Raw genomic sequence first — 27,918 nt, 5'->3', positions numbered from 1 at the left:
CCATTATTGCTTCCACTTGCTAAATGGAATTTCATGATTTAAAAAACATGAATGTAATGCACAAGAGAATCGGTCTCAACTTGATTAAAAAACAAATAAAATGAGATTTATAACTAACGCAAGTAAATCAATTTGAGTGACTAGCAAACTTCATCAACTTTGGAAAAAATTATCTCAAACTACGAATCAACACAAATCCAAGATTGACATACCATCTGAAATGTTCATAAATCATTTAAGCGTCCTTTTTTAATATTTTAAACACAACCAGTGATGTAAGGGAAATAACTAGACATTCTTAATATCAAAGACATGCTAGCACAATTAGAACGTCAAGATGGAAATCAAACTCAAATGCTCTCTTAAAGCTAATTTTAGAACGAGTGTACTGAGTTTTTTTTAAGATGTATGGCCGTGATTCGAGATAATAAGTTCGTTTTACTGATGAGTGCAACATCCTTGAGATTCTTGACAAAAACACCAACTCTTGTCCATGCCCTGTTTTCTATGATAGCACTGTTGGTCTGAATTCAAAGAATAAACTGATTTTCCTCACGCATGACCAGGCTAAAAATTATATTCTGCTGCGATCCTCAATGAGTCTAGTTTGCAATGCAAAAAGTGGTTTGTCATTTGACACTCGAGCAAGGAGTTATGTCATTTTTCCCAAGGTCGCTACAAGATGACAGAAATTCTCAACAATGCATATATGTCTTAGAAAAATCATAAAAACGAAATTTGAATATAAAATCAGTTTCAAATGCTCTTTCAAGAACGACCCACTCTAATACCACTGTTGGGGATCATGTGTGTGTGTGTGTAGAGAGAGGGTGAATGCACATTTTTAAAATGTTTTGAGCTACAATAGCTCGTTTGTGGGACCCCGGGTGCAACACACTAAATGACAACGCAAAACAATTTCGGGAATTTTTTTCTGTAGCATGAATAGTGTCCGCCTCTTAAATTTACTTAAAATACCTTAAAACATCATAAATATGAATTTAGGACATCATTTATGAAAATAAATTCTAATTATTTTTTTTAGCAAAGAGTGAAACCCGAAGAGGTTTTTGCACAAGACGTGGGCACACCTTGTGACTAGTTTACTTCTGCCCAAGACTTAAACTTCCAAAACACATTAAAAATCATTCTCAACCTCTAATATCATGTTTTTAGCTTCAAAATCCAAATGAATTCTAAAATCATACACGAGATAAATACAAAAAACTCGACGATGGAAAATATACGCATTGTCCCAAATGCAAGCTCAATACAACAAGATAAAACTCGGAGCTCCACTTCTATACTCAACCCAAGCTTTCATGACCTCCTATTACTCGGCTCTGGCTCACCTGTTGCAATGCGCACACATAAGACAAAGCAACAACCGGATAAACCGGTGAGTACTAAACCCAGTATGAACAGCGAAAGCAAGATAATCAAATATAACAATTACAATGCATTTCAAAGTATGTCATGATTTCGTGAAATGCATGCTCAATAAAATGTTGGCTTCCAAACGATGAATATCAAATCATTGAGGTTCGTATCCGACCTCGGCATCGAGATATAAATCCAATCTCGGTAATGGGATCCCAAAACGAGGAAAAAAATAACCCCATCATCACCACCTACTCTACCCATCGGGGTGTCATGTTGAGTTTCTTAACCCAAGACTTTGGCACCACTATATAGAGTATGCTGGCGTACAAGAAGCCTATGTTGCAACCTGATCTACTCGTATATAGGCCCAAAACATCCTCTTGCTACCTGCTTTCTCAAACTGAAAGAATTTGGCTCAATATGTATGAGATGATGCAATATGTGAAATCAACAATAGTTTGCTCTCGCTATTTCAAAGACTTGCTTGCTGCTGCTCATTTAAAAAAAATCATCTCATAACATGTAATATATTCGATTCAAAATAGCATTGAATCAATATTAAAACAAAGAGCCATCAAATTGTTCATTCTATTCATTCAAACATTAGAATCGAATAAAATCAGACAATTGCACATAAACAAGTAAAGTGTATGATTTAGGGACTCGAGAATCAAACTCGTCTCGAGTGCTCAATCCCCAACAATTTTTTGCTTGCTCATACTTTCAATTTCGATTCCGTCACACATCATTCCACGAGCTACACAATACGAGCTCATATAAATTTTTATTCGATCAAATATCAATATTTTCAATACAACAACAACCAAACCTCGATATAATTCTCCAATCAACTCGAATTCGATAAACTCCAAATCACATCTGAAATGGATTATCATAGCTTCATCAATATCATTCAATATCACATTCCAATGCTATTCAATTCAAAAGTTCAAGACTTCATTCAAAATCGAACCAACGACATAATGGCCTAAAACCGATATTTCCATAATTCCCAACATCATTTATACCTTAATATCAACTCAATAACATCATCAAATTATCATAAGAATTTCGAAATTACACAGTCCCTAAACATGGATTTTTCGAAATTTCATCCAAAAATGGAAAACATGCTCAAACGATTGTATTTTCTCAAACCGTCTTAAATATATCATCTCTATCAACTCAAGAACATGTTTATACCATCAAATCTCGAATCCAACAACACCCAAAAATTAGAACTTGGTAGAATTTCACAATACTTACGTAGAAACGTAGATCTCGGTGCAGGGATTCCAAATTATAATTATCTTTGAAATCTATCGGTCGGATGATGTGGATCGAAGCATTAAAGATTAAAGAAATGGCGTGTTGGAGCTTTATGAAAAATCCTCCATTATTTCTCACGTACAAGGCTGAAAAATGGAAGACAAACTCTCCCATATCATTGGCTAAAAACTAGTCAAAGCCAACTTTTACATTTCAATCCCTGAAAAATTTTAGAAACTTCAATCCAGTCCCTTAATTTTTGAAACTCGAAATTTAAACCCAAAATTCCGTAAGTTCTCAAATTAAATATTTTTGGGGCATTACATCGTTCTTGAAATGTTGAAAAATGAACCGAGAATCGATAAATTATATCGAGTTTGGTTACAAAACCAAGAGAAATACACTCGAAATAATTCATCTAAAAATTGATTAAGAGCTTTGAAAATCATTTGAAAAGATTGTATGTTGAGATAGTATAGTAACTCGCACCGTGATCACCTACTAATCAGAAAGTTAGGCATGCATTTAAACAATAAATAATCAAAATCAGAGTAACTGTGGAAAATAATACAAATCCATAACCGACAGAATACAATCGATAAATAAATCCAAATTTATACAACCCAATTGAATTAACTTAATACAAGTAAGGTAAAATTAATTGGTTAACCCTGCAATCCTGCCTTAGTCACCACCTAATCTACAAATCCCAAAGAGAACTACCTGCAACTGCCCCGTCGAATGGGATGTCTAGACAACAGAAAAATAACTGGACGTGAGCGCTAAAGCTCAGTACGCTAGTATGGGTAACCATACGTATATGATGCATGAAAATGTAATATAATGAACCGGTATCATATATGGGTATACAAATCAGAATCTACTCTGACTGGCGCCTAGGATGTGAACTGTAATTTTGGGGAATTAAACCACTGGATACAACCACTCACTCCTAAGCAGACGTGGACCAAACATATAGTGACCCAATCCGGATCCACTGCTAATCAGAGTTTAAAGCTTAATTAAGCATGCAATAAACAGTAATCAGAGATACACTGCGAAAACTTAAATAAATGCTAGACTGACATAATACAATCGGTTATATAAAAACCAATATACAACCCAATCAACCTAGCTACTACTCCAGCAGCTCCTACTTGGATATCAACTTAATCCCAAGTCCTGGTGAAATACTTGAAATTGCCCCGTCAAATGGGGTGTCCAAAAAACACTGTACGTGAGTGCTAAAACTCAATACGCTAGTATGGATAAAACATACAAATATGATGCATGCAAATGAATGTCAGGGTATCATATTGGGAATCATAACCTTCTCAGTTTAGGCGTCATGGGATGTACCACGCTGGGCAGTCGCATAGGAGGTGGCTCCCATACCATAAACCGTGGATATATCCGGAACCAAAAATATGGCATCCATCCACACATGCAATGGGGCTGATTGACCCCTCTATCAGGTAAGCCAATAATACCGGCTAAATCAAGATGTATGCACGTGTAGCATAACATATCGAAGCAATAACATGCAACCATAACATATAAATACAACACATAAGCATGCATACTCACTGTAATATCAGTCAGTACTTACATACCTTACTAAGGCAGTTCTAGAAGCATCCATCTAGGTTCCAAGCCTACCAACCCGAACTATAAGTCTACAATACAAAATAACCATGCATCACTAAACATGCTTTAAAAGCTTTAACTAAGCTAATAGATACTTTCTAATAATTTTAGGAGTCCAAAGTTGTACCTGCATCCGTCGTCAGCTCGCTGATTGCGATAGCCTCCAATACTTAGGCACAGCTCTGCTACAATCTCTGTAGCACTCCGCCACTCATGGTCCTCTAGTAGGACGCCTAAAAACACCTAAAACTGACTAGAAGAAGCTAAGAAAGAAGATAAGAGAGGGAAACAAGCAAGAGAAAGTGAGTCTCGGCACCCCTTTTTATAAACGGAGATCGGAGCCTCCAATTTGATCGGAGCTTTCGATCCCTGCTTCTGAACTCTCTCCGCCAACCACGTGTAGAGGACGCCTGTCGACAGTAGATCGGAGCCTCTGATCCCACTTCAGAGCTTCCGATCCATTGACGTCATTGCTTATGTATTATTTTCGACTGCTGACAATGGTGACGATCGGAGCCTCCGATCTGAGTTCGGAGCTTCCGATCTCTACTGAGCTTCCAAACCCTGTTCGGAGCTTCCGTTATCCTCAAAGCTCAAAGCTCTTACTGGACCAATTTCGATCGTTCTGAGTTCATTTCCCAACTTTTTAGACTCATTTGAGGATCTATTAATCATGTTTTAGCCAATTAAAAGTAATTAGGTGTTTGATTAACTAAATTTTGGATACGGGCTATTACAAAACAAATGTCCCCTAGATCAATAGAGTCTGCTCGACCCGTTGGCCACTGTGACTCTCAGTGTCAAAACGTCCTTTCAAGGGCTGAGCACCATATAACACTGGCTTGTCTCAAAGGAGATCCAAGCTCAATATAAATGCATCTGCAGCATAATATCTCAAAGCAGTAGCATGCATGATGTCATATAATATGCAACACATAAGCATGCAAACACGCTGGCAATCTCAGTAGGTAGTTATGTACCTTACTAAGGCAGTCTTAGAAGCATCCATATAGATTCCAAGCTTACCATTAGTACTACAATGCAAAATATCCATGCATTATAAATTTGCTTTAAAAGCCTTAACTAAACTATAACATACTCCCTATTATTTATAGGATCTCGGGGATACCTTCGTATGTTGCCAACCCGTTGATGTCGATAGCCCCAAAACTTGGGCACCACTCCACTGCGATCCCGAAGACGCCTCACCAAGGCCCGGAACACACCTGTATGGCTAAAAATCCCTAAAAAATCCTACGAAGTCGAGAGGAAACTTTTGAATTTGGTGCATGAAAATGAAGATCAAACCCCCTATTTATAGGCGGAGATCGGACCGTCCGATTTCGAGTTCGGACGTTCCGATCCCGCATGAGGGCCATGCCGCCTGCATGCGCAGTTCGGACGTTCCGATCCCACTTCGGATTTTCCAATCTTTTGCGTCCGAGACACTTGTACAAATCCTTGACACATGTCCTGATGATAATTTGGGTGTGGTCCATGATTATATTTTTACATTGTGTCATTGTCTGAGTCACTAGTGGCTTCGGTCCACTTCTTTATTGGTTTTTTTCTTTGACAGCTACTTCTTCTGTCTGAATTAGTTGGAAATGTCCGCATTTATGAGTGAGAATTATTGTTCTTAGCTTTTTACACAACATTTGTCGAGTCTCTTTTGTCATGTCGACTCTTGATTCATAGATTGGTGCTTCAAATTGTGCCAACATTGTTAAGTCTTTCTTCTGGATAAGTTCCTTGTGTTCAGTGGTTAATAAAATTTTACTGGATGCAAAATTTATTTTAACCTTTGAATTTTCATCAATTTTTTCTTTTTTGAGATCTTGTCAATTAATGTTTTAATTTTTATCTTCGAAAGTGTTGAGATGTCCATTATTGGTTTCTTTTTATTTGATCATTCGAATAAGAACTTTTCTTTATTCCCTCAAAATTGAATGTATATCATCGGTTGATAGAATTTGTCATTATCCCAATCTCGAAGAGTTGAATGAATATTCAATGTTAATACTGAATCGTCCTTGAAAACTGCTTTCTTAAATTGGATAATACTATTTCTCAATTGATAGAGAAATAGTTCTATCTCTTGATTGTTTGGACTGAATTCTAGTCCACTTAATAATCCGTTTGAGAAAAATCTTGTGACTTCATGCGCTGGTGCTCCTTGTAAAGTTCTTGCTCTGGATATATTTTGAGTGTCACAAGTTTGTAGCCAAAATCCTGCAGATGTTTTGACTGTTCTCAAATAGTTTAATGTTTCAAAGAACTCGGTCTTGAATTTTATGTAAAATTTGTTTTCTCAAAAATTTGTTTTTGTGGTCGTAGATTAACCATATTTATTTCTCTTTTTTCAAGGGCGTTTTGAACGTCCTTTATTTTTCTTTTTCATTTTTCTCGGTGCTGGTTGTGACCATCGGTTCTTTTCTATTTTATTTTTTTATTGTCAGTGCTGGCTGTGATCACTAACTGTTTTTCTTTGATCTCCATTATTTTGTCAAATGAAGTTGTCATTTTGATTGGTGTTCTTAGTGAAGATGATGACGAGGATGTCATTTTCTCTTCTGACCTTTGAATTTTTCTGATCAAATTCTTTTCCTTTTGTTGGAGAATTTGAATTTTTTTTCTTGTAAGTCAATCAGTTGTTCTCTCAATTGATTTAATTGTTCCATCTTGAATATATCTGTGAGACCTCGATTCTAAACCACTAATCTCGGATTAAACAACAAGTAAGCGAACAAGAATCCAAGAGTAAAACAATTCAAAAGTTTTTTTTTTTTTTTTTTTAAAGGCCCGCGCCCGCGTGAGGTACCAAGCTCGCGCGCGCGCGGGCAAACGATCCCGAGACCAACCAAAGGCTCGCGCCCGCACGAGGTACCAAGCTCGCGCGCGCGCGGGCAAACCATTAAGAGGCCCAACGGAGGCCTCGCGCGCGGAAGGCCTGGGCAGAAATGCTCAGGCTGCAGATTAAAAAAAAAGGGATTCCGCGCTTGGTCCGACATGCCTTCAAATACATATGCAATAACAGAGTGTAGGGAAACATGCCATAACTAGTCATGCTTTCAGAAGGCATAAAAACAACCAGAAGTTTAAATCGATACAACAACAACATACTTCGATTTTAGATTACAATCCGAATACAAACTAATTCGAATAACAAAACATATCAAGTTCGAGTTCTAACATGCTTCAATCTTAAACTAGATAAACATGCGAATTCGACTTCTAAACCGAGTCTCACTTCTACTACTTGCCCTCGAAGCTAACCATGCCTCTTCTGACTTGTTCCTGCCCCACCTGTTGCCAAGTACACATACAAAATAAAGCAACAACCGGATAACCGGTGAGAATGATAATCCCAGTAAAAGCAACATATCAAGTAATGAATATATAACATGCTATCAAACCACATATTCAAGTCGAAGTTAATGATATGCATGTCTTTAAAACCAGGATATCGATTCTGATAAACACGGGAGTATTGCTCTGCTTTTGGGATCCCGAGGATGAGATCACGTAACGACTCACCGACTCTCCCAATCGAGGTGGTGCCACGTATCCCACTCCTCTAGACTTTGAGCAACCATAATGAGTATGCTAGCACTAGGCGAAATACTACAACCTAGGCCACTCAATCATAGTTCCCAAACGTCTAACAAAAAGGGCGGTTCTGCCCGCTGAAATCAAAGTAGGCTCAAGATGAATGCATAACAGAAACATAAACATAAGCCACATAACAAAAACTCAATCAATCAACAATTACAAGTTCCACGTGCTAGAACAAGTATCAATGCAATATGTGATTTAAAAAGGGAAACTCGAGAACCAACAGTCCCGAGTATGCTATCCCGCTACGATGACTGCTTTTACCTTTCAATGCAGTAGTTCCAACTCCAGGAAAGCTACAACAAAAGATTGTATCAACAACTATACAATCTAAACAACAACTACGGATCAAGGTAAATCTCATTACCGATCTTCGTCCAACTCTGAAACGATCAATCAGCTGCTAACTCAGGGCTTGACAACTCCAAACGAATCTGTTCAGATACAAGAGATTGATCAACAACAAAGACCAACTTACAAGCCAAGTTCAACAACTCAAAAACGGTTCGAAACCCTCAAAACTCAAACCGACGGCATAACGGCTATAAACTGAACAAACCGGCAACGCAGACAGCAGTTCAATACTGATATCAACTCAATTCAATGCTAAAACCACAACAACAAGACAAATCCAACAAATCTCAAAACCCACATTTTCGAATAATACTTCCAAAAATCATAACAATTCCGAACGTCGCTCTAATTCAAAACCGACAGATAATAAACGATCAAAACTCTGTAGAGAACAACATACTCGAATCTAGAACGATTCTAACAACATCCAAAAACTAGAATGTATCCGATCGTAGAAGAACTTACAATATAACAGAGCTCTCACTGCAGTGATCGATAATCTGCCTTCAGAATTAATTTCTAACGGACGGATCGACCGGAAACCGAGATTGGAAGAGCTTGGAAACGTTTTCCCCAAGCTTCAATGGAGTTCACGGTTGAGAGGAAGAGGAGGAGCTCCTTTTGAGAGTCAAAATAAGTGTAGATAATATATAAAATTCCATATTTGCATTTTAGTCCCTGAAATTTCCAAAATTTGCAAAAAGGACCCTGATCAAAATCAAACCGGCTCGAGAACTCTGTAATCTCTGATTAACTCAAATAAACTCATTTAAGATAAAAACGGGGCGTTACAATATCCTGTACAAGAAAATGTATTAATCCATATATAAAATGGTTAGTAATTTAACTCTTCTCGTTAGTAATTCAGATAGTTTTATTATGTATATCATTGCATTTATGGATCCTTTTACAAGAATCAAACCAATCTTCATAAATGAGATTGATAATTCTACTCGTAGAGTAATTCATGTTTCTGAATATAAATCTTTTTTCATCAATTCATATTCTCCATGCTTTCTGAGTCATGTTCGGATGAATTAAAGTCATAGAATAATTTATGTTTATGAATATAAATAATTTTTCATCAATTTATATTTCCCATATTTTCTAAGGCATGTTCGGATGACTCGAAGTCATTTTATGGATCTCTTAGGATCTATTTTATTATTCTGTTACAACGGATAGTATAATTTTGGCGGAGTTCTCTGGTTAATGCATCGGGTAATGAATTATCTGTTCTTTTGGCATGCTGAATCTCAAATTGATAATGGTTCAATTCCAACTGTCATCTGATTAACCGTGTTTGATTTCTTGATATTTTTCTTGATTTGGAATATGTTAAATTCATATTATCTGTTCGTACTAAAAATAGTTTAGAGATAATATAAATTTCATAAGTCCTAAGAGTAAAAATTCAAGCTAGTGTTTCCTTTTCATTTAAGTGATAATTTAGTCATGCGCCTTGAAAAGTTTCTGATGTATAGTTACATGATTGTTCATTATTCCTAGTAGTTGTTTTAGTAAGTTCTTCTAAATTTCTTTCTCCTATGTATGATTTTAAACATATTATCCAATATTCATCTGACGCATCTGTTTCAATTATTATTATATTTTTATTTGAAAGAAAATATAATTCAAGGAGATTACTAATTATTTTTCTCTTAATTGTATCTATGTAATTAGTATATTCTTTTGAACATTTTCATTTATAATACAGTTTAAGTTTTTCTTGTAGAGGTTTTCTTATCTCTGCTAGTTTCTCAATGTAATTTTCAGAATATGTTAATAATCCTAGAAATCTTCTTAATTGATCTTTATCTTTGATTTCACTAGGGAAATCAAAAATTTCTTAAGTATATGATGTTGCAAACAATGTTTTTTCCTCTTAAATTTGTAATCCAAGATAATTTATTTTATTTTTAAACAATTGTGTTTTCTTTTCATAAAGTATAATTCCATAGTTATGACAAATATCTAGTACTGTCATGAGGTCTTTATAGTGTTGATCTAATGTTTTTGAGTAAATTAATATATCATCTATATAGACACAAAAAAAATCTACATATGATTTGAATGATTCATCCATGTATCTCTGAAAGATACTTGGGGCATGTTTGAGTCCGAAAAGTAATATTGTCCATTGATATTGTCAGTTTGGACAACTGAATGTTGTAAGTGATCGTGTTTGTGGATCTAGCTGAATCTGCCAGAATCTTGATTTACAATCTAGGCTAAATAAATATTTCGTTCCTCCTATGTAAGATAGTAAATCATTCTTATTCGGGATGCTATATCCATCCATAATTGTTGCATTATTCATTTTTTGGTAATCAATTATCACGTTTTTCTTGTCAGTATCTTTTTTTTTGTGACGTGGAAACCCGCAGCCGCTACCTTCGGTGTGCACTGGGTAAACCCCCGGACTAACGCAATAGTCTGCAAACTACGTTAGTCAGGTAAACCACACTAGGCTAGTCCAAAAAGATGTTGGTAGGGGGAATCAAACTCCTGACCTCTGACCAAGAGTTCACCTACTCCACCAACTTGGAAACCCCCTCAGGGGCCTTCTCAGTATCTTTCTTACTGACATAAAAGGCCGGTGAAGAGTGTGGGCTCTTGCTTGGAATGATTATCTTGAGTTTGAGTAATTTTTGAACCTCTTTTTCGAATATTTTTACACCATCCAAGTTGCATTTTCTTGGTGCTTCACAGATTATGATATTAGGATCTATTTGAGTTTTATTGAAGCAATAAATTATTTTCTTTTCTTAATTTTGTCCTGATGATTTTCAAAACAAATATCATGACATTTTCTCATAATTTTCTTTTTCAGGATTGATTATTAATATATTTTCTATTTTTAATTATATTGGTTTTTTTTTGTTTATGAAAGTTCTTTATAAATCCTTCATTTCCTACACGAAAAGCCGTTTGTATTTTGGGAATGTGAATCATTGATGATCCCTTGTTTAAGGTTATATGATTTTCAAATTGCGTGAAAGAAAGATATTGTCTTAAGAAGTTATTTCCTATTATAATATACATTTATGATTCTATTTGGTATATGATTGGTATTATAAATTTTGTTTATTCTATTTTTATTTTTAATTTTTCTGCTACCGTATCAAGCATAATAATTGATTCGTCCTCTATTCGAACTTTTAATCCTTTCACGTATTTCTTCCAATAATGATTTGGGAGTATGTATTTGCTTGCTAGACACATACTTGCTCTCATGTCAACATAAACATGTATATGATATGGTTTATGTTCTTTAATTTTAATTTGAACTTTTATATAAATACTATTTTGATTAGTTTTGTTTTTTATTTCCATTTTCTTACATTTTTTTAAAAAAAATTAGGGTATTTTGGGGATTTTTGGTAAAATATTCTCTCTTTTATTAATAAGTTGAGTTTGTGTTTAGGGATTTATGAGCAATTTACCGTTAAGAGAGCACCACAAATCAATATTGTCACTGGGATTAAGCAACATCATGAACTAAATCGAGAAAAATGACTAAAATCGAGAAAATACAGTTGGTTCAAAGATTAAGAAGATTTACCTCTTTTTCAAAAACAAAACTCGATTTACCTCTAACTTTTTTAGTCCATTGATTCAAAGAGGAAGAAGTTATATGACTTATGGCTGAACACTCTGGAACGCAGACAAATTGAGTGAAGAAGCCGATGCCAAGATGAAGTTGGAATTGGACCAGGGTCTGGAACGCCGAGAAAGATTGAACGAAGAAGAGATGCCAGGAAGTTGGAGTTGAGCTAGGGCGATAAATAAGTTTTCTTTTTTGGTTTTGAACACAGTTGTTTAAAGCTCAATCTGAAATCAAAGTTGAAATTAGGTCCAAGAATAAAATTTTAGAATATATATATATATATATATATATATATATATATTTTTTCAACTGCCCAACCAATGATGCCCAACTCATCCCCGACAACTAAAACTCGGTAGTGGGTTTTAGCGATACAAATGTTTTTTTTAAAAAAACAACTAAAACCCGGTAGTGGGTTTTAGTGATCGAGGACTAGTTGGGCAGGAATGGTTGGGCAGCTGAAAATTACTCTATATATATATATATATATTTATATATATATTAAATCGATTTAATCCGTTTAACCGATGTTTTAAAATTCAAACAGAAATCAAACTGATTAAACTGAATTGACCGAATTAAACTGAATTGACCGATATTTTTGAAAAAAAACCAATTGACCGATTAAACCAAACCAAATTTTCGATTTAATTCAATTCGATCAATTATTTCAATTAAATCGATATTTTGCTAACCTCTGTGTACAATTCGCCCCTCAAGTGTGTCCATCAAACCGCTCAACACAACAGCCGGATAGTTTAGCCTTTACAACAAAAATGATTTGTATTTGAAAACATGCAAACTCTATTTTCTTAAGAACAAATTACAAAATACAGCGTTGCTAACAAAAAAAAAAAAAATACAGCGTGAGTCTATAGACTATAATTTCGCATAAATTTGTATTGAAGAATTTTTTTTAAAAAAAAAAGTATTTTATCGGATTCATTGACAAAATATGTGTGGATGTCCAAGAAAACACCTTATCTCCAGAAGCTTGTGGTGGTGATATCTTCATACCTCCACACAAATACCAATTCCACCTTCTTTCGTTCCACTCCCATGGCTTCCACAAGCACTGCTCTGTCCCCAGTCACCACATCTCAGGTAAAATTAGCTAGTTCGCTTCAATTCATTCCCAAGCTTACTTTTTGTTGAAATATATTTCCTCTCTGTGATCAGTTGTGCTCGAGCAAGAATGGGTTAAGTTCGCTTTCGCAGGTGGCGCTCATCAGAAATGGAAATGGCGCTGTTGGGAGGAAGGGTACTCAGCGGATGAAGGTCTCGTGCATGGCCACCAGCATTCCTGCAGATCGAGTGCCCGACATGGGAAAGAGGCAGCTAATGAATCTGCTGCTTCTGGGCGCTATTTCGTTGCCCTCTGTCGGGATGCTGGTGCCATATACTTACTTCTTTGTTCCACCAGGGTGCGTTTTCATACTTCATTTTTATTTTTTTTTGGATGAATATACATACGCTATGCTTTAATTTCTGTTTATTTTATGTTTGAAACATTGCTAGTTAGAGAATTTGATTGTTAAACACTGCCATTGAAAGAAATTCAATCGTTGTGTTTGTATGCTAGTGCTATCGAATGTTAGCCTTAATTCCTCTCGTGCAAAGCCAAAATCTTGGTGGATTAATTAGTTTACCATTTAATTTCATGGGTAAATAACTATGGAAGTGTGTCAATTCGTGTACCAAGAACAGGTCTGGAGGTGCTGGTGGTGGTGTTGTTGCCAAGGATGCGTTAGGCAACGACGTTATCGCATCTGAATGGATCAAGACCCATGGTCCTGGTGATCGTACTCTCACGCAGGGATTGAGGGTAAGTTATGTTTCTTAAATTTTAAGGTTTGGAGGATTTCAATAATGAATTATTTCTTGAATGATGGACAAAGAGAGCTTTCGAAATATTATTATTTATCCATTCTATTAATGGAATAAGTAACAATTTAAGCCCCAAAATAGTACTTCTTCCCCTGGCAATGGAATTCTTGGTTTTCCTTCTCACTAATGAATGGTGAGCCCATTCTATGTGGTGCAAGTTTGAAACTCGTTACTGTGGTTTTCGATTAGCAAAAATATAAGAATCTTATATGCAATGAAGCACAAGTTTATCAATCATGATGTGGTCATGGCCGAGATGTTTATTATTGATATTGATTGCTTCCTCTAGAGTCACAGAGTCTTTTTAATCTGATTTTGTGAGAAGATATGGAATAAGAATATAATTGTCTTGAAAATCTTTTTGCTTTTGTGAACTTTAAGGGCGACCCTACATACCTCGTTGTGGAGAAGGACAAAACACTTGCGACTTATGGCATAAATGCTGTGTGTACCCACCTTGGTTGTGTCGTGCCATGGAACCAGGCTGAGAACAAGTTCATCTGCCCTTGCCATGGATCCCAATACAACAATCAAGGAAGAGTTGTTAGGGGACCAGCTCCTTTGGTAAGTTCGACAGAATCATCATCCCTAAACCTAAAGTTCTCGGTATCATTCAATCATCGTTTCCTTCCAAAATTCTGGCTTTATGTGTTGAAACAATGTCCAAGTTGAAGTACACACAAAGATTTTACGAATTATAGTTTGTTAGATTATGAACGACACAAATCTGTTTTTAACGATCAGGGCAGGTAAACAAAAAGAAACCCTCTTGTTTGTGCTTTAATTTGTTTCGGATTACTAGTTAAGGTGTGAATGATCCTAACAATCTGAAGGAGCTTGTTAGTTCTTTGGTTCATTCTCAAGATCTAGATTTTGTTTAGCTATAAGATTGATCTTCCATGATCAGCAGTACAGTACCTAATGACTGAGATTGACACTAAAACTACCAGATCTTGCACCGGACTAATTCTTATATACACGTGTACTCCGCTACATGGGTCGTCTTTCTGTTTTGGTTTACATTTCTCGCTGCTGACTAGTTCGCCTTAACTCTGCGTGCAGTCGTTGGCCTTGGTTCATGCTGATGTTGATGACGGGAAGGTATTGTTTGTTCCATGGGTCGAAACAGATTTTAGAACTGGCGAAGATCCATGGTGGGCATAAATCTTGTGATTTCGAGAAAAATCTTGAAGTCACAAGAATTTTAGCCAAAGAGCATTTGCTATTTAGTGGCATTTTGTATGATACAACATATATTCATGTATATCAGTACATTTTGTTGAAAAACTTGCAGATTCTTGTATTGCTGTTTTACAGATTTTTTGTAAGGTTTTTCAAACGTCTATCTACGTCACTAACTTGGACAACCATTTGGAGTCTATATATATATATATACTTTTGTGCCCACAATTGAGGTGTCGAACTCGAAGATTTAATTACAGACCCCTGAATTTTTTTAATTAAATTAAAATCCCTCAGCATAATTGTGTTGATTAGGGGGGGAAACCAAGAGCATAAAACATACTTTACCTAACGCCACGGATTCCTAAACTAGCAAGAAAGCAAAGGCATGTCTCAAGAAAAAAAGACTTGCAAACAATGGAAATTGTCCGAATCAGAACACTCCCCTTGGAAATCAACTTTTTGTCACCTAAATAAATTTCCCCACAAACTAATACTAATAATACACTTTCATTCACTGCCCATTAAGACCATTTCTTGAACATAAAAACGTACAGAAGAATTACTTCAAGCTTCCACCAATACCTTTCTGCTTCCTTCTTGATGGAAGTCGCCTTTGACTGTACAGATCTGCAAAAAATGAAACTTGATCAAATCTTATATCTATTTACTTGTATACAATCACGTGCGGGCACACGTATATGTACATACATATATACACTTAATGTTGATACGATGACATCTTCGTGACCACCGTTGAGATATAGCATTCACTACTGCTCACTTAGGCCCCGTTTGGTTTCAAAAATCAGGCAAAAAAACACTTTTTTAAGTGCTTTTCAGTTAACAAGGTGTTTGGTTGACCAAAAAAGTGCTTAAATAAGCATTTTTTTAAGTCAAAATTAGAGCTTTTTTAAAAGCCAAAAATTGTAGCTTTTAAAAGCACTTATTTTAAAAAATCTAATCAAAATCCAAACAGACTCTTATATGTATCAAAATTACACGTATATATGTATGTATATACACACTCAACTCACCGCGAAGTCTCGAAAACGCATTTGTCATAACCTACAAGGAATTTTCAACAATTAGTCCCATAGGATGTCACTAAATATGAAGACAAAAATATATTTTGTATTTTGGTAAAACAAAATATATATATATATTAGAAAAAAAAGTCAAGGAGAAGCTAACTAGGATTGCTTGGAGTCAAAGTAGCAGTGCCACCAAAATAGCAAGCAATATCAGAGTTGCCATTCTGCTGGTAGTAGCTGTTGAAGGCATAAGATGCATGCGAAAGCAGCGAGTTCGGGCTGAAACACGGCCCGCCGCCTTGGATGGGACCGCAGTCCGCCCTGCCGCCGCCGCAGGCCCAATCCAGAGCGCTCTGCAGATCCACGGGGGACACGCCGGGCCGGGCCACGCACCACGTCGTGCCGCCGAGAAATGTCGTGTTCCCTTCCGGCGGAGACAGAGTCGTCACCGGAACAGAGGCTTCAGCCTTTTCTTGTACCCGCGCCGCCGCCGCCGCCGCCGCCGCCGGTGCATTCACCCCGAACACTGATAAAAAAAAAAAAAAAACAACAGATGATTACATGAAACAACCATAACGTGATCTATCTGGAAGATAATATACGATGATCAAGAAACAATGCAAGTAAAACTTGTGAAACAAAAAAGTTTCGGAGGATTACTCAGAAAACAGTGGAGAAATTTGAGAAGAAGCCAAATCTTTTTGGCCATATGGTATGATGAACAAAGTGGAAGTGGGAGATGTGCAGTGTTTCACAAATCTTCTTCGCGTGATGGAAAAAAAAAATGGCTAGTGAAGCACGCAGTTATCTGTGCCAATGGGTAAGGTGTGTCATGTGTGCAGTGTGTATGAATGAGACTACTGGTTGTGAATTGAAATGATGCGCCATATTTAATGCACAAAGTTCCATGGAGAATCAAGGCGTTTCTTCAACCTTAATTTTTTTCATGTTTGGATGTCTAAAAAATAAAATTTGGAATTGAATTTGGATTTTGATTTTTAAATCCCTGAAATTGAAATTTCATTTTGTGTTTGGCAAAAAGTTAAAATATATTTTGGAATTTAATAGTATAAATTTTGGATAAATGATATTTTATAAAAAAAAACTTAAAATTTATAAGTAAAGTATATGAATTTACTATTAAAAATAATTTTATTGCTTTATAAACTCTGAGCCTCGAAACAGGATCGTAGAGAGGCCGACCCGTAACCCGTTGCTACCTATCATTTGGCACGGCGAGCCTCGTTTGAGTTGAAAATATCTCAACTCAAGCCATTTATTCGACTGACCTAACAGTCTTTAGTATATTAGACAAACTGACTTGCAACTCGACACAAGTCATCATCTAGCGGGGTGGGTGAGTAGGGTAATTATATATCAACTCAACCCGATTTTTTATGAAACATAATGATCGACTTGACGAGCCCAACTTAATTCTCACTATCATCAAGGAAAAATACAATGAATAACAAGTAAATTATTAGGACTTCTAAAATCTTTAATTCGTCATACACTTGAGTAAGAACTATTTTAGTGGATTGTCCAAAATCGAAAGGGCACAAGAATGAGATTGAGAACCTCCGTATCATTCCAATTTATCTGATCTTTGAAGGACACGAGAATGCAAATCCAAAGAAGTGAGAAAAGTCGGTAAATATATACTTGGTTTTTTATTTTTATTATATTTTTTTTGGAAATCATAATTATTTTATATATATATATATATATATATATATCTTTTACTATTTATTAAGCTTGAGCATAATAGAATAACTGGTGGTGTCTTGGTCTAATTTTTAAACTACTGAATTACCCTCATCCTACTATACACTCACCCCACTTCTCCACATTTTCACGTTTTCAACTACCAACTAATCAGGGCGTACCAACATACCTTAAAAGTTTTGTATGGGTATATTTTGGTCCAATTAATAAACAAGTCCATCAAATTTTTTGGTTGAGCAAATTAAATGGGGTTGACGAGTCCGAGAAAATATAAAATTGTTGAAAGAAAAGAAAATGTTATTCATAAAAAATGTTATTCATAAAAAATCTAAACTAGCTCATCGATTCAATTCTCTATTTGGTGAAATAATTTTTAAAAATTAAAGTTCTGCCTGTTTGAAGAAGTATTTATAAAATAATTCTTAAATATTTTTATAAAATGTTTTTTTAAAAATAAATATATATTTAGACAAATATTTTATAAAATTGTGTTGATGGAAATCCTTTCTTTATGGGGTTTTCTTTCATCACTTTTCATAATTAAATTCTGGATCGAACAAAGCGTTATTGAGATATTGGATCGAAATTCCTTTGGATGAAGAGCCCAAGTATTGTAACTAGCTTATAATTTCCACTGGCCCATCAAATTCTCAAAATCTTTAAAATTATTTAAATTATTCTTTATCTTTTAAGTTTTGAATAATCATGTCACTCCTACGTAAAAATAAAACTAAAAAAATACGTGTGTAAAATATATAGCCGTGTGACCTTATCAACATACATTTTCTTTTTTGTTATTCTCCGATAATGATTATCAAAAGTGATTGTTTGATCCACTAATTAATTGGAATATAGTAAAATCATAAACATAACATTTACTAAAAATTCGAGTCACATGAGAAAATTATATTTTTGATGGTAAATATATATTTGATTCGTTGCGATTATATATATATATATATATATATATATATATATATGTATATATATATATATATGCTATCGAGTTTCAATCTTAGTGATCTTGTTATATTTTGATTTTTGATAATTTTAATATTTTTTTTAATATTGAAAATGGTGATATGATACTACACGTGTCAGCCCTTACGTCAGAAAGAGAGATAGAGAGACTACAATTGCAAAAAAAAAAAAAAACAAAACAAAATTAACAAAATTAGCAAACTAAAATTGAAATATGACAATATAAAGAACAAAATGAATAAGCAAACATATAATGGCTTGTGCAAGCAACCTTGAGGGTGCTCTGACCAATGGCGGAGCCACATATAGGGTCACTCGGGCTTTAGGACAAGTAGCCCAAAAAACTTTGAAATTTTTTTATATATTAATTTCGAAAAATTTTGGATTAATTTGATATTATCTCGGGTGGTTCGATTCAAAAAATTAAACAATTATATACTTTAAAATTTTAGCCTGGATAGATTGAGAATTCTGGCTCCGCCATTGGCTTAGCACCTTACTTGCTGAGTTAGTAGCGGTTAGAGAAGGAATTATTCTAGCAAATCATTTCCAATGGCCAATGTTATTGTAGAGACGGATGCACACAATGTGGTTTAATCCATTCGTCATTCTAATGAACTTGCACCTGAACGGATGGAAATCGAGTACAAAAATTGTAGCCCTTTGTATTTAAGTCCTTCTGTAAAATTTGATTCCGTTGATTATCAATGAATGAATATGTTTTTTCTTTTAAAAAAATCAACATATTTAATTAAATGGGGCAAAATCCCGGTTCAGTCCTAAATATTTGGACACATTACCGGTTCAGTTCTAAATGTTTGGACGTTCCCGGTTTGGTCATAAATGTTTCCTAAAAGTTTCCGATTCAGTCCTAAATATTTTACATTGCCGATTTTGTGCCAAATATTTCTCAAAACTTCCCGGTTTGATCCTTTCATCTACTCGTATGTTAAAACTAACACCGCATAGTGTTATATCATTTATGATTGAGTTTTATATTATTTATTATATATTTAACATTAAACAAGTTGTAAATAAAACACAAATTTATTAGAGTTTTTATCCAAATTTAAATAAATTTTACACGATGTTCAAAATGAAAATATTAAATTCATGATGCTACAAAATAAAAACTTAAATAAAATAAACAAAACTTGAGGAATTAAAATTTAATGATGTTATTTCACATTTCTATTAATTTTGTTATATTTTCATTCATGATGCTTGCACATTTAAGAAAAAATTTGAAGGTTGGAAAAAATATATATCTTTTTAAAACTCTTTTTATAATTTAAATAATTAGTATTTGAAAAAAATTTACTATTAAATAAAACTTAATTTCATATCACTACTTTAACGGTGGTCAAATAATTCATTATATTTTCTCAATTGTTAACCATAAGTATTCTTCTCTTGAAAAATTTATTGAAAATTTCAAATATTTTCTGAAATAAGTAATACTAGTTATTTGCTAACACATTTGTTTATTTGTTTGTGATTGATAATGTTTTTAACTATAAGATTGCACCGTTCAATTATTTTTTTATTCCATAATTTTATTTTGCATAATTTATTATTATTATTATTATTATTATTATTATTATTATTATTATTACCTTCTATTTTATTTAAATTTTTCTTTTGTTTGCAAGTTTTTTTATCACGCTTTGTTTGTAGATGGAAGGACCAAACCAAAAAATTTTGAAAAATATTTAGGACGAAATCTGGAACATAAAATATTTAGAACTGAACTGAAAACTTTTTAAAACATTTGGGACCAAACCGGAAACATAAAAACATTTAGGACTGAATCGAAAATATTTGGAAAACATTTGGGACCAAACCGGGAACGTTCAAACATTTAGGACTGAACCGAAAATGTGTTCAAACATTTAGGACTGAACCGGGATTTTTTCCAATTAAATGTATTTTAAACTTTAAGTGTACGAAGATACTCGTATACATATATGCTAACACCTGAGAATATAATGTGTGTGCAAGATAAAAATTGTTTTTATGTATAAAAAGTAATTAAAATGAATTTAAAAGACAATGAATTATTAAGATATAATTTTAAAAAATAATTATATATGTCACCTTTTAAAAAAAACTAATGATTGAGGCACACACTATATATGCATTTGCAACATAATAAATAATAACCACATAAAAAAATGGGGAAGATAAGAAATAAACAATATATACCGTGGAAAGAAGTTGATAAACGATTTTTATACTTTTTAAATTGGAGAGAGGCTTGTGAGTTTGATTGATCTATTTGTCATTTATCAATAGAAATAGATGAATATTTTTATAATATAGATTTTTAATTTAATGTTTACGTTGGTGTCACATTGATATGCCAAAACATTTAATATAATATTTATTAAATTTATATGTAGTATAGATATAGATGATGATTATTTTTTTCCAAAGATTATTTTGGGTGCAAAAAAAGTTCATCAAAAGAACGATCCAATAAAAATATTATCGTCATACATAGGAGTGTAAACGATCCGATCTACTCGTGAGTTGGGTGCAAAAAAAGTTCATCAAAAGAACGATACAATAAAAATATTATCGTCATACATAGGGGTATAAACGATCCGAGCTACTCGCGAGCAGCTCGTGAGTAGCTCGGTCAAAGCTCGACTCGAGCTCAATTTGACCGAGCTCGAGTAGCTCGAGCATATAATCGAGCTCGAGTTGAGCTTTAAATCTATGTCGATAAGACACATATATAAAAAAATAATATAAATAAATATATATAAATATAATATATATATATAATATTATATTTATATATTTATTTATTTATAATATTTATATATTTATTTATTCATATATTTTTAATTTATATATTTTTTTTAATTCAGGCTCGAGCTCGAGTACTCGAATTACAAACGAGCTCGAGCTCATATTTTACTACTCGATCGAGCTCTCGAGTAGTAAAATATGTGCTCGAGCTCGAGTAGTGTGGACTCGGCTCGATCATCCCTAAATTATAATATATATATATATATATATATATATATATATATATTTATTTATTTATTTGTGTGTGTATTAGTGGCAGGAAGAGAATAATCACATCCCCATATAGGGCCCAATTGGAAGCAGAAGTGAAACAACAAGGATGAGACATGCCTTTTTAAGAAGCCACGTGGATAAGAATGATTGGTCTAAGTGGACCGGGTCATGCTGAGTTAGTGTGGGTCAGGGCCCGACACCGGATAAAAGTGGGTCTGTGGGCCTGCCGGGTTGGCAGGTGGTCACATGGACACCCCATGTGTTATCTATACTTCCTTTCTTCACCATTAATTTTTTTTAAAATTAATTTAACATTAAGGTACTGTTTGTTGACCTATATTGTTATGGAGTGTTTGCAATCACTAAAAAAAAGTGATTGTTAGGTTTTGGCTTTAAAAAATTATTTTTGTGTGTTTCTTAAACCTAGATTATGTGTTAGCTTATGCTTAACTTAGTTGAAATTCAAAAGCTAGTCATATGGTGATTATGATTCTCCAAAAGTGATTCTAATAAGAAGGTCATTGTTAAAATCACTTTAATCACTTATTTATCAAACACTACCCAACTTTGTTTTTTAGATTTTCACATATGTTTCCAAACACTACCAACTTTTGATTTTTCTTAATTTTTTTATAATTTATAAATTAATCACTTCTACAAAAGCACAATCTATTGCAAACACTCCCTTAATCTATTTATAACTTATATTATCCAATCTCGCATTATTCTTGTCATATTATTTATTCATCTATTAATTATTTATTTTATATTAATTAAATCATTATTTATTTATCTTACATCAACCAAATCATTGAATTTAAATTACTATATTACCTCTTACAAATAATATTATTTATATTTTGTTTATTGTTAAAAAGACAAAATAGTAATTTATCATGTTTATATAAAATTTAATCAATCAAATAAAATAAACTATAATCAATGAATCAATCAAATCAAATACTATATTAACTATCATTTCTTATTTATTTTTTTATTATATTTTATTAATTATTTATGTATTATTTATCTCATCATACATACTAAACGATATCTAATTTTATTAAATAGGTTTGTAAGATACGGTCGACTCATTCAATATCTGCAGTGAAAAATCATATTTTTTTATATTAAAATAATATATTTTAATGAGTCAGATCGGTTTGGATCGGAGATCCGTAACACAAAATTAACAAATCATTTATGTATGACTTTTTATTGGATCATCTGAATTATTATACCCTGTTTAATTGAAATTTGAATAACGTACAATAATACGGATATATATATCTTGTCAATCCAAGAAGAATTTATATTTTATAAATCTTTGACCTGATTTCTAGTCGATCGGTGGACCAAGGACGAGTGAAAGTCGATAGAAAAGAATTATAAGTTATATAATTATTCTTAATTCATTATGAAGATATAAAATTATTTATTATCGTGACAATATCGATCACTTGATTTTTTACAGAAAAAAAAATATTTTAAGTTTGTGTTATAAAAATACAAATGTAAACTTTTAAAACGTATATATCGCAGCCTAAACCAATATCTCGATTGTTCTCCGTACTAAATAATAATTAATTAAGAATTCCTAATCTTATTATCGACAATTTGATGTAATAAATAATAATAATAATAATGTCTTCAAAATTTGATTATGATTAGTCAAAGACTCAAAATCAATTCCCAAAAATTGCATGTTTGCATAATCTTAATCTGTAATGAGTTACAAATAAAGTAAAAAAGATTGTATATACTTGCTCGATTCGATGTTGTGTATATAAACAAATTAAAGAACTCAACTCTATAACAAGACTCAAAGCAATGACAATAATTAAATAAACAAAAATATTTATATATATATCATGATGAAATACATGATTTTGATGTTTCTGTTCCTTCATGCAAGTCTTTCCAAGGCAACATTAACAATCTCAGACAAAAAGTTCTGCTGGATATTTACGAAGATCACAGTTCGTGTCGTGAACGAACTTCATCCGAATTCCGGTCCGATAACGGTGCATTGTCACTCGAAAGACGTACGATGATCTCGGGTATCACCAATATTTGCAGCCAAAACAAGAAATGTCGTTTACCTTTTGCGCGGTTCCTTATTCGACGTTGTTCGTGTGTCATATGTGGTGGCCGTGGGGGAAGTATAACAGGGTTTTCGACGCATATACAGCAGAGATTGGGTGTCCGGTCCATGTTTTGAGAACAAGTGTATATGGTCAGCAAAAGAAGACGGTGTTTATCTGGCGGGATCACTCAAATTTATATGGAACATCGATGCACCAAAGTTATAATTAATGATTTTATACATATATATTGTGTAATATAAAAGAACCATTTGCAAAAATATATAGTCTGATGATCCATGGTTTGGTGCATGGTGAAAAAACATAAAGCTACTATTTGTTTTGATCGTCCCCTATAAGTGAATGAGCTTGTGAAATCTCGAGTCTCCTAAAAACTTCATGTGAAAAAAAAATTTAAAAAATGATCTATTGATTTAGTGGCGGAACCACATATATTGCCACCAGGGCTAAAGCATAAATTTTTTTGTAATTTTTAATATATTAATTTTCAATAATTTTGGTTTAATTTGATATTAGCCCGGGTAGCTCGACTCAAAAAATTAAAGTATTGGAGTGCTTAAAATTTTAGTCCGGGTAGATTGACATTTCTGGCTCCGCCATAGTATTGATTCTCTGTGTTTTTTTAATTTTGAGCACGTACATCCTCGTGTTTTCAAAATGTGAGCACACAACTCCTTGTTCGTACGTGTTTTCAGGGGTATGTGTGCTCAAAATTTAAAAACGCAGGTGTTAATAGTTATAAGAGTTTTTAGCATTCTCATAATTTTAGAGGGTTAGTGCATACATAATACAATTATCCCTGAATTAATTGGTCTAATATGTAGCTTAGGATTATCCTCACTCTACTCTTTTTTTTTTGTCATGATAACATTATTTACATAAATTTTTTTAATTTTTATAAGATTCTATAGTCGATCTATTAATTATTTAAAAATACATAATTAAAAAATTAAATTTTAAATTGGATTGTTTTAAAATTAAACAGTCGATGTTGACTCTTTATATATATATATATATATTTATATATGTATATATATATATATATAATTATTAATTAAATGTAAGTAAAATCACGAATACCTTAGGAAGAAATGATTGCAATTATAAAATATTAAGTGAAAAACAAAGAGGGTATTTGACGTTAAAGGTTGTTGTGGTTTTATTCAAACGTTCCACATGATGCCGATTCCTACTGTCCCCGCGGCGCATCTTAGAGGTCTCCCCTTTTGTGTTGCTACAAGCATGAGGCCACGAGCTAATTTATATTGATTGTTTCTTTTCAAATAATATAAAAATAATTAGCAGTTAGACCCAAGCACATTGCATAATATTTGGATATATTGATTAGAAGAATTACAAAATACAATAAATGTTTTTTTTTATACACAGTTACTAAATTTTGATTATTCAATAATAAAGCAAGTATCTTGTGAGACTATCTCACGGATATATATTCATAATCACGTTGATTCAATTTATATTTATAGTGGAAAATAATAATTTTAACATAAAAAAATAATATTTTTTAACGAGTCGTCCGATATGAATCAAATATTTGTGTCACAAAAATTGACCCGTGAAACAATATCATAAGAGTAGTTATCTTCGGTATGTCCGAAAAAAAACTTTGTATTATTTTTTTGTAAAAAGTTTTCGCTATCACTTGTAGAGATGACAACAGGACGAGTTTGACCAAATTGGAGATCTTGCTCCACCTCCGAACCTGGCGGTTTCAATTAGGATTAGACTCATTGGAATTTATATAATTTTAGATTTTTTTTAAAAAATATTTTAGAAGCTTAAAAATTAGTAAAAATTGTTAAATATATTTTTCAAATTTATATTAAAAATATTAGAACAAAAAAATTATTTTCACAATTTAAGATTTATCAACTTGTATTTAATTGCATTCAAATAAAAAACGTGTATTTAATTAATAATTAATAACAAAATAAAAATTATAATTATATAATGTGAAATTAAACATATACAAATAAAATAAAATCACTTCAATCCAAAAATATTATAGACTAAAATTATGGATAAACTATTAATTATTTAATATAAAAAATCTAATCATATATAATATTATATATATATATATATCTTTTGACTGGGCGGGTTCAGTGTAGGTTTGACCAAAATCAAGACTCGCCCGGACCAGCTTATAAGCCCGTTTATCCTAATTAACTCTGTAGTGACCCGCAATTAATCAAGGTAATTAAGGTAATTAATTACTAAATTATGCCTAAATAGTCCAAGATAAATCGGACGGTCCGAAGAGGAGTTCGGATGGTCCGAAGTGGATCGGAAGCTCCGATCTGGACCAGGGCACACGTCATCGTTTACGTCAGCAAGGTGACGTCATGGCTGACGTAATATTGAGCGATCGGACGCTCCGAAGGTGCGATCGGAGGTTCCGATCGAGTTCGGACGGTCCGATCGCCGTCTATAAATAAGGGGTCCGAGCCCTCATTCTATGCACCGATTTCCCCTCCTTTCCTCTGGTTTTCATACCTTCTTACTTAGATATACGGAGTTCTAGGCATCCTATTGGGAATCCGGAAGTTGCCTAGCGATCCCGGCGTCGTAGCGGAGGTGTGCCTAAGTTTTGAGGCGATTCTACACCAGTGGGCTGACGACGGACGAAGGTATAATTTGGCTTCTTAAAAATATTTAGGAGTATGAAATAGCTTAGTTAAGGCTTTTAAAGCGTTTATAGTGATGCATGGACTTTTGCATGTGTAGACGCAGTAGAGCAGACTTGTAGGCTTTGGACCTACACGGGTGTGCTAGGAGTTGACCTGCAGTGTTAGAGGTACGTAAGTACTGACCGAGATAGCCGACATGATATTTATACATATGTGTGTGATGTATGTGCTGTATTGGCTATGTTTTACTGTTTTTAGCACATGCATATGTTTTTACAGAGACTGCATCGGGTATGATGTGAGTCATGACAGTTTCCATCAGTCGAGGCGATTCTTCCTGAGGATTCGTGTCTTGGGAATATACGAGTACCACGCGGAGTCGCTCTCTTGCCCGGTACTGTGTATTCCAGGCGCCATGAGTAAAGTGATTTAACCCTGATTTTTAAAGTCATGTGCATGCTCATATTTGTATTTATATCATTGCTTTCGTATTGAGCGTAGTCGCTCACGCTCTTTAGGTTTCGTGTTTTGGGACACCTTGTGGCGGGTCAGGTCTGAGGCTGGACGGTCCCGGTGGTTCCCAGCAGGGTTGAGGTTGCTACCGTGCAGAGGTAGTTTGTTAGGGATTCTGATACCCTAATTTCGATTTGGTTGTATAAAGAATTATACACTGTTTCTATCGTCGGTTGTATTGTGCCGATTGGATTTGTTGTACTTTGGAATTATCCGCTATTTAACGCTTTAATTATTGTTGCTTGCGCTAATCACTCTGATTAGGTAGTGGATCCGGGTAGGGTCGCTACAAACTCCCCGTTTGGTTGAGTTTAATACGGGACCAAGTCTATATACGCTCTATTGTTATCTTTAGTCACCTGAATTTCGGTGTGATTAGGTGATATTTATGACATATATCAATTTATATATGATTACCTTATGATAACGATTATAATATGATAAAAGAGTAAGATTTTTGGGTAACCTATGCTTCAACCTATATGTGCATCATCCATTGGGTAGGAACCAGAAGCATGACATTGGCAACCATTAATTTAGGCGATAAAGGCTACTTGATTTTAGCAAGATTTCATATACCTTTTTCAGCCTATATCTTACTCCTAATCCACTAGCCACTCCCACTACTGCTCATATTTCCTAAAACAACAATAAAAGTTACTTTGGAAACTCGCCACACCACGTAATACTTGTTTCCCAAATTGTGTCATTTCTTTCTTAAAAAAATCCTCTAATTTTAGATGTCATTGAGATAGTGTATCATATATGTTAGTTAGTGTCTTTTTTTGTAAATTAAGTATATTGGTACCCAATGAAACTACACATCAAAGAAACCATGAAAAGGTACATTTGCCAAGGATAATCTACTTATTCTTTTAATCATTTGTTGGACTTAATCATTATATTATCACAACATTTCTCGAATTCCAACA

General features: G+C 33.7%; 2 protein-coding genes across 2 annotated transcripts; one reads left to right on the top strand and one right to left on the bottom strand.

The window, feature by feature from the left end:
- The first annotated feature begins 12,825 nt into the window (after nucleotides 1-12,825).
- On the top strand, nucleotides 12,826-15,088 carry LOC140891101 (cytochrome b6-f complex iron-sulfur subunit 1, chloroplastic). Its single transcript, XM_073299386.1, has 5 exons — nucleotides 12,826-12,982; nucleotides 13,058-13,302; nucleotides 13,586-13,703; nucleotides 14,147-14,329; nucleotides 14,828-15,088. The coding sequence occupies exons 1-5, from the start codon at nucleotides 12,842-12,844 to the stop codon at nucleotides 14,927-14,929; spliced, it is 789 nt and encodes a 262-aa protein (XP_073155487.1). The 5' UTR covers nucleotides 12,826-12,841; the 3' UTR covers nucleotides 14,930-15,088.
- Nucleotides 15,089-15,425: 337 nt separating this feature from the next.
- Nucleotides 15,426-16,744, bottom strand: LOC140893539 (major pollen allergen Ole e 10-like). Its single transcript, XM_073302624.1, has 4 exons — nucleotides 16,642-16,744; nucleotides 16,142-16,507; nucleotides 15,985-16,015; nucleotides 15,426-15,577 (listed from the first exon to the last, which is right to left on the bottom strand). The coding sequence occupies exons 1-4, from the start codon at nucleotides 16,688-16,690 to the stop codon at nucleotides 15,472-15,474; spliced, it is 552 nt and encodes a 183-aa protein (XP_073158725.1). The 5' UTR covers nucleotides 16,691-16,744; the 3' UTR covers nucleotides 15,426-15,471.
- Between the last annotated feature and the right edge of the window lie 11,174 nt (nucleotides 16,745-27,918).

This window comes from Henckelia pumila, chromosome 3 (genome assembly GCF_033568475.1).
Source record: "Henckelia pumila isolate YLH828 chromosome 3, ASM3356847v2, whole genome shotgun sequence".
In the NCBI taxonomy this organism is placed as follows: Eukaryota; Viridiplantae; Streptophyta; class Magnoliopsida; order Lamiales; family Gesneriaceae; genus Henckelia; species Henckelia pumila.
This window is presented reverse-complemented; position numbering and strand designations above follow the sequence as displayed.

Coding starts and splice junctions, on each gene's coding strand:
- LOC140891101 (XM_073299386.1), top strand. CDS start 12,842: ATGTCCAAGAAAACACCTTATCTCCAGAAGCTTGTGGTGGTGATATCT. Junction 13,704..14,146: donor CTCTCACGCAGGGATTGAGG/GTAAGTTATGTT, acceptor GTGAACTTTAAG/GGCGACCCTACATACCTCGT. Junction 14,330..14,827: donor TTAGGGGACCAGCTCCTTTG/GTAAGTTCGACA, acceptor CTCTGCGTGCAG/TCGTTGGCCTTGGTTCATGC.
- LOC140893539 (XM_073302624.1), bottom strand. CDS start 16,690: ATGGCCAAAAAGATTTGGCTTCTTCTCAAATTTCTCCACTGTTTTCTG. Junction 16,508..16,641: donor ATTTCTCCACTGTTTTCTGA/GTAATCCTCCGA, acceptor TTTTTTTATCAG/TGTTCGGGGTGAATGCACCG. Junction 15,578..15,984: donor TGCGTTTTCGAGACTTCGCG/GTGAGTTGAGTG, acceptor CATTTTTTGCAG/ATCTGTACAGTCAAAGGCGA.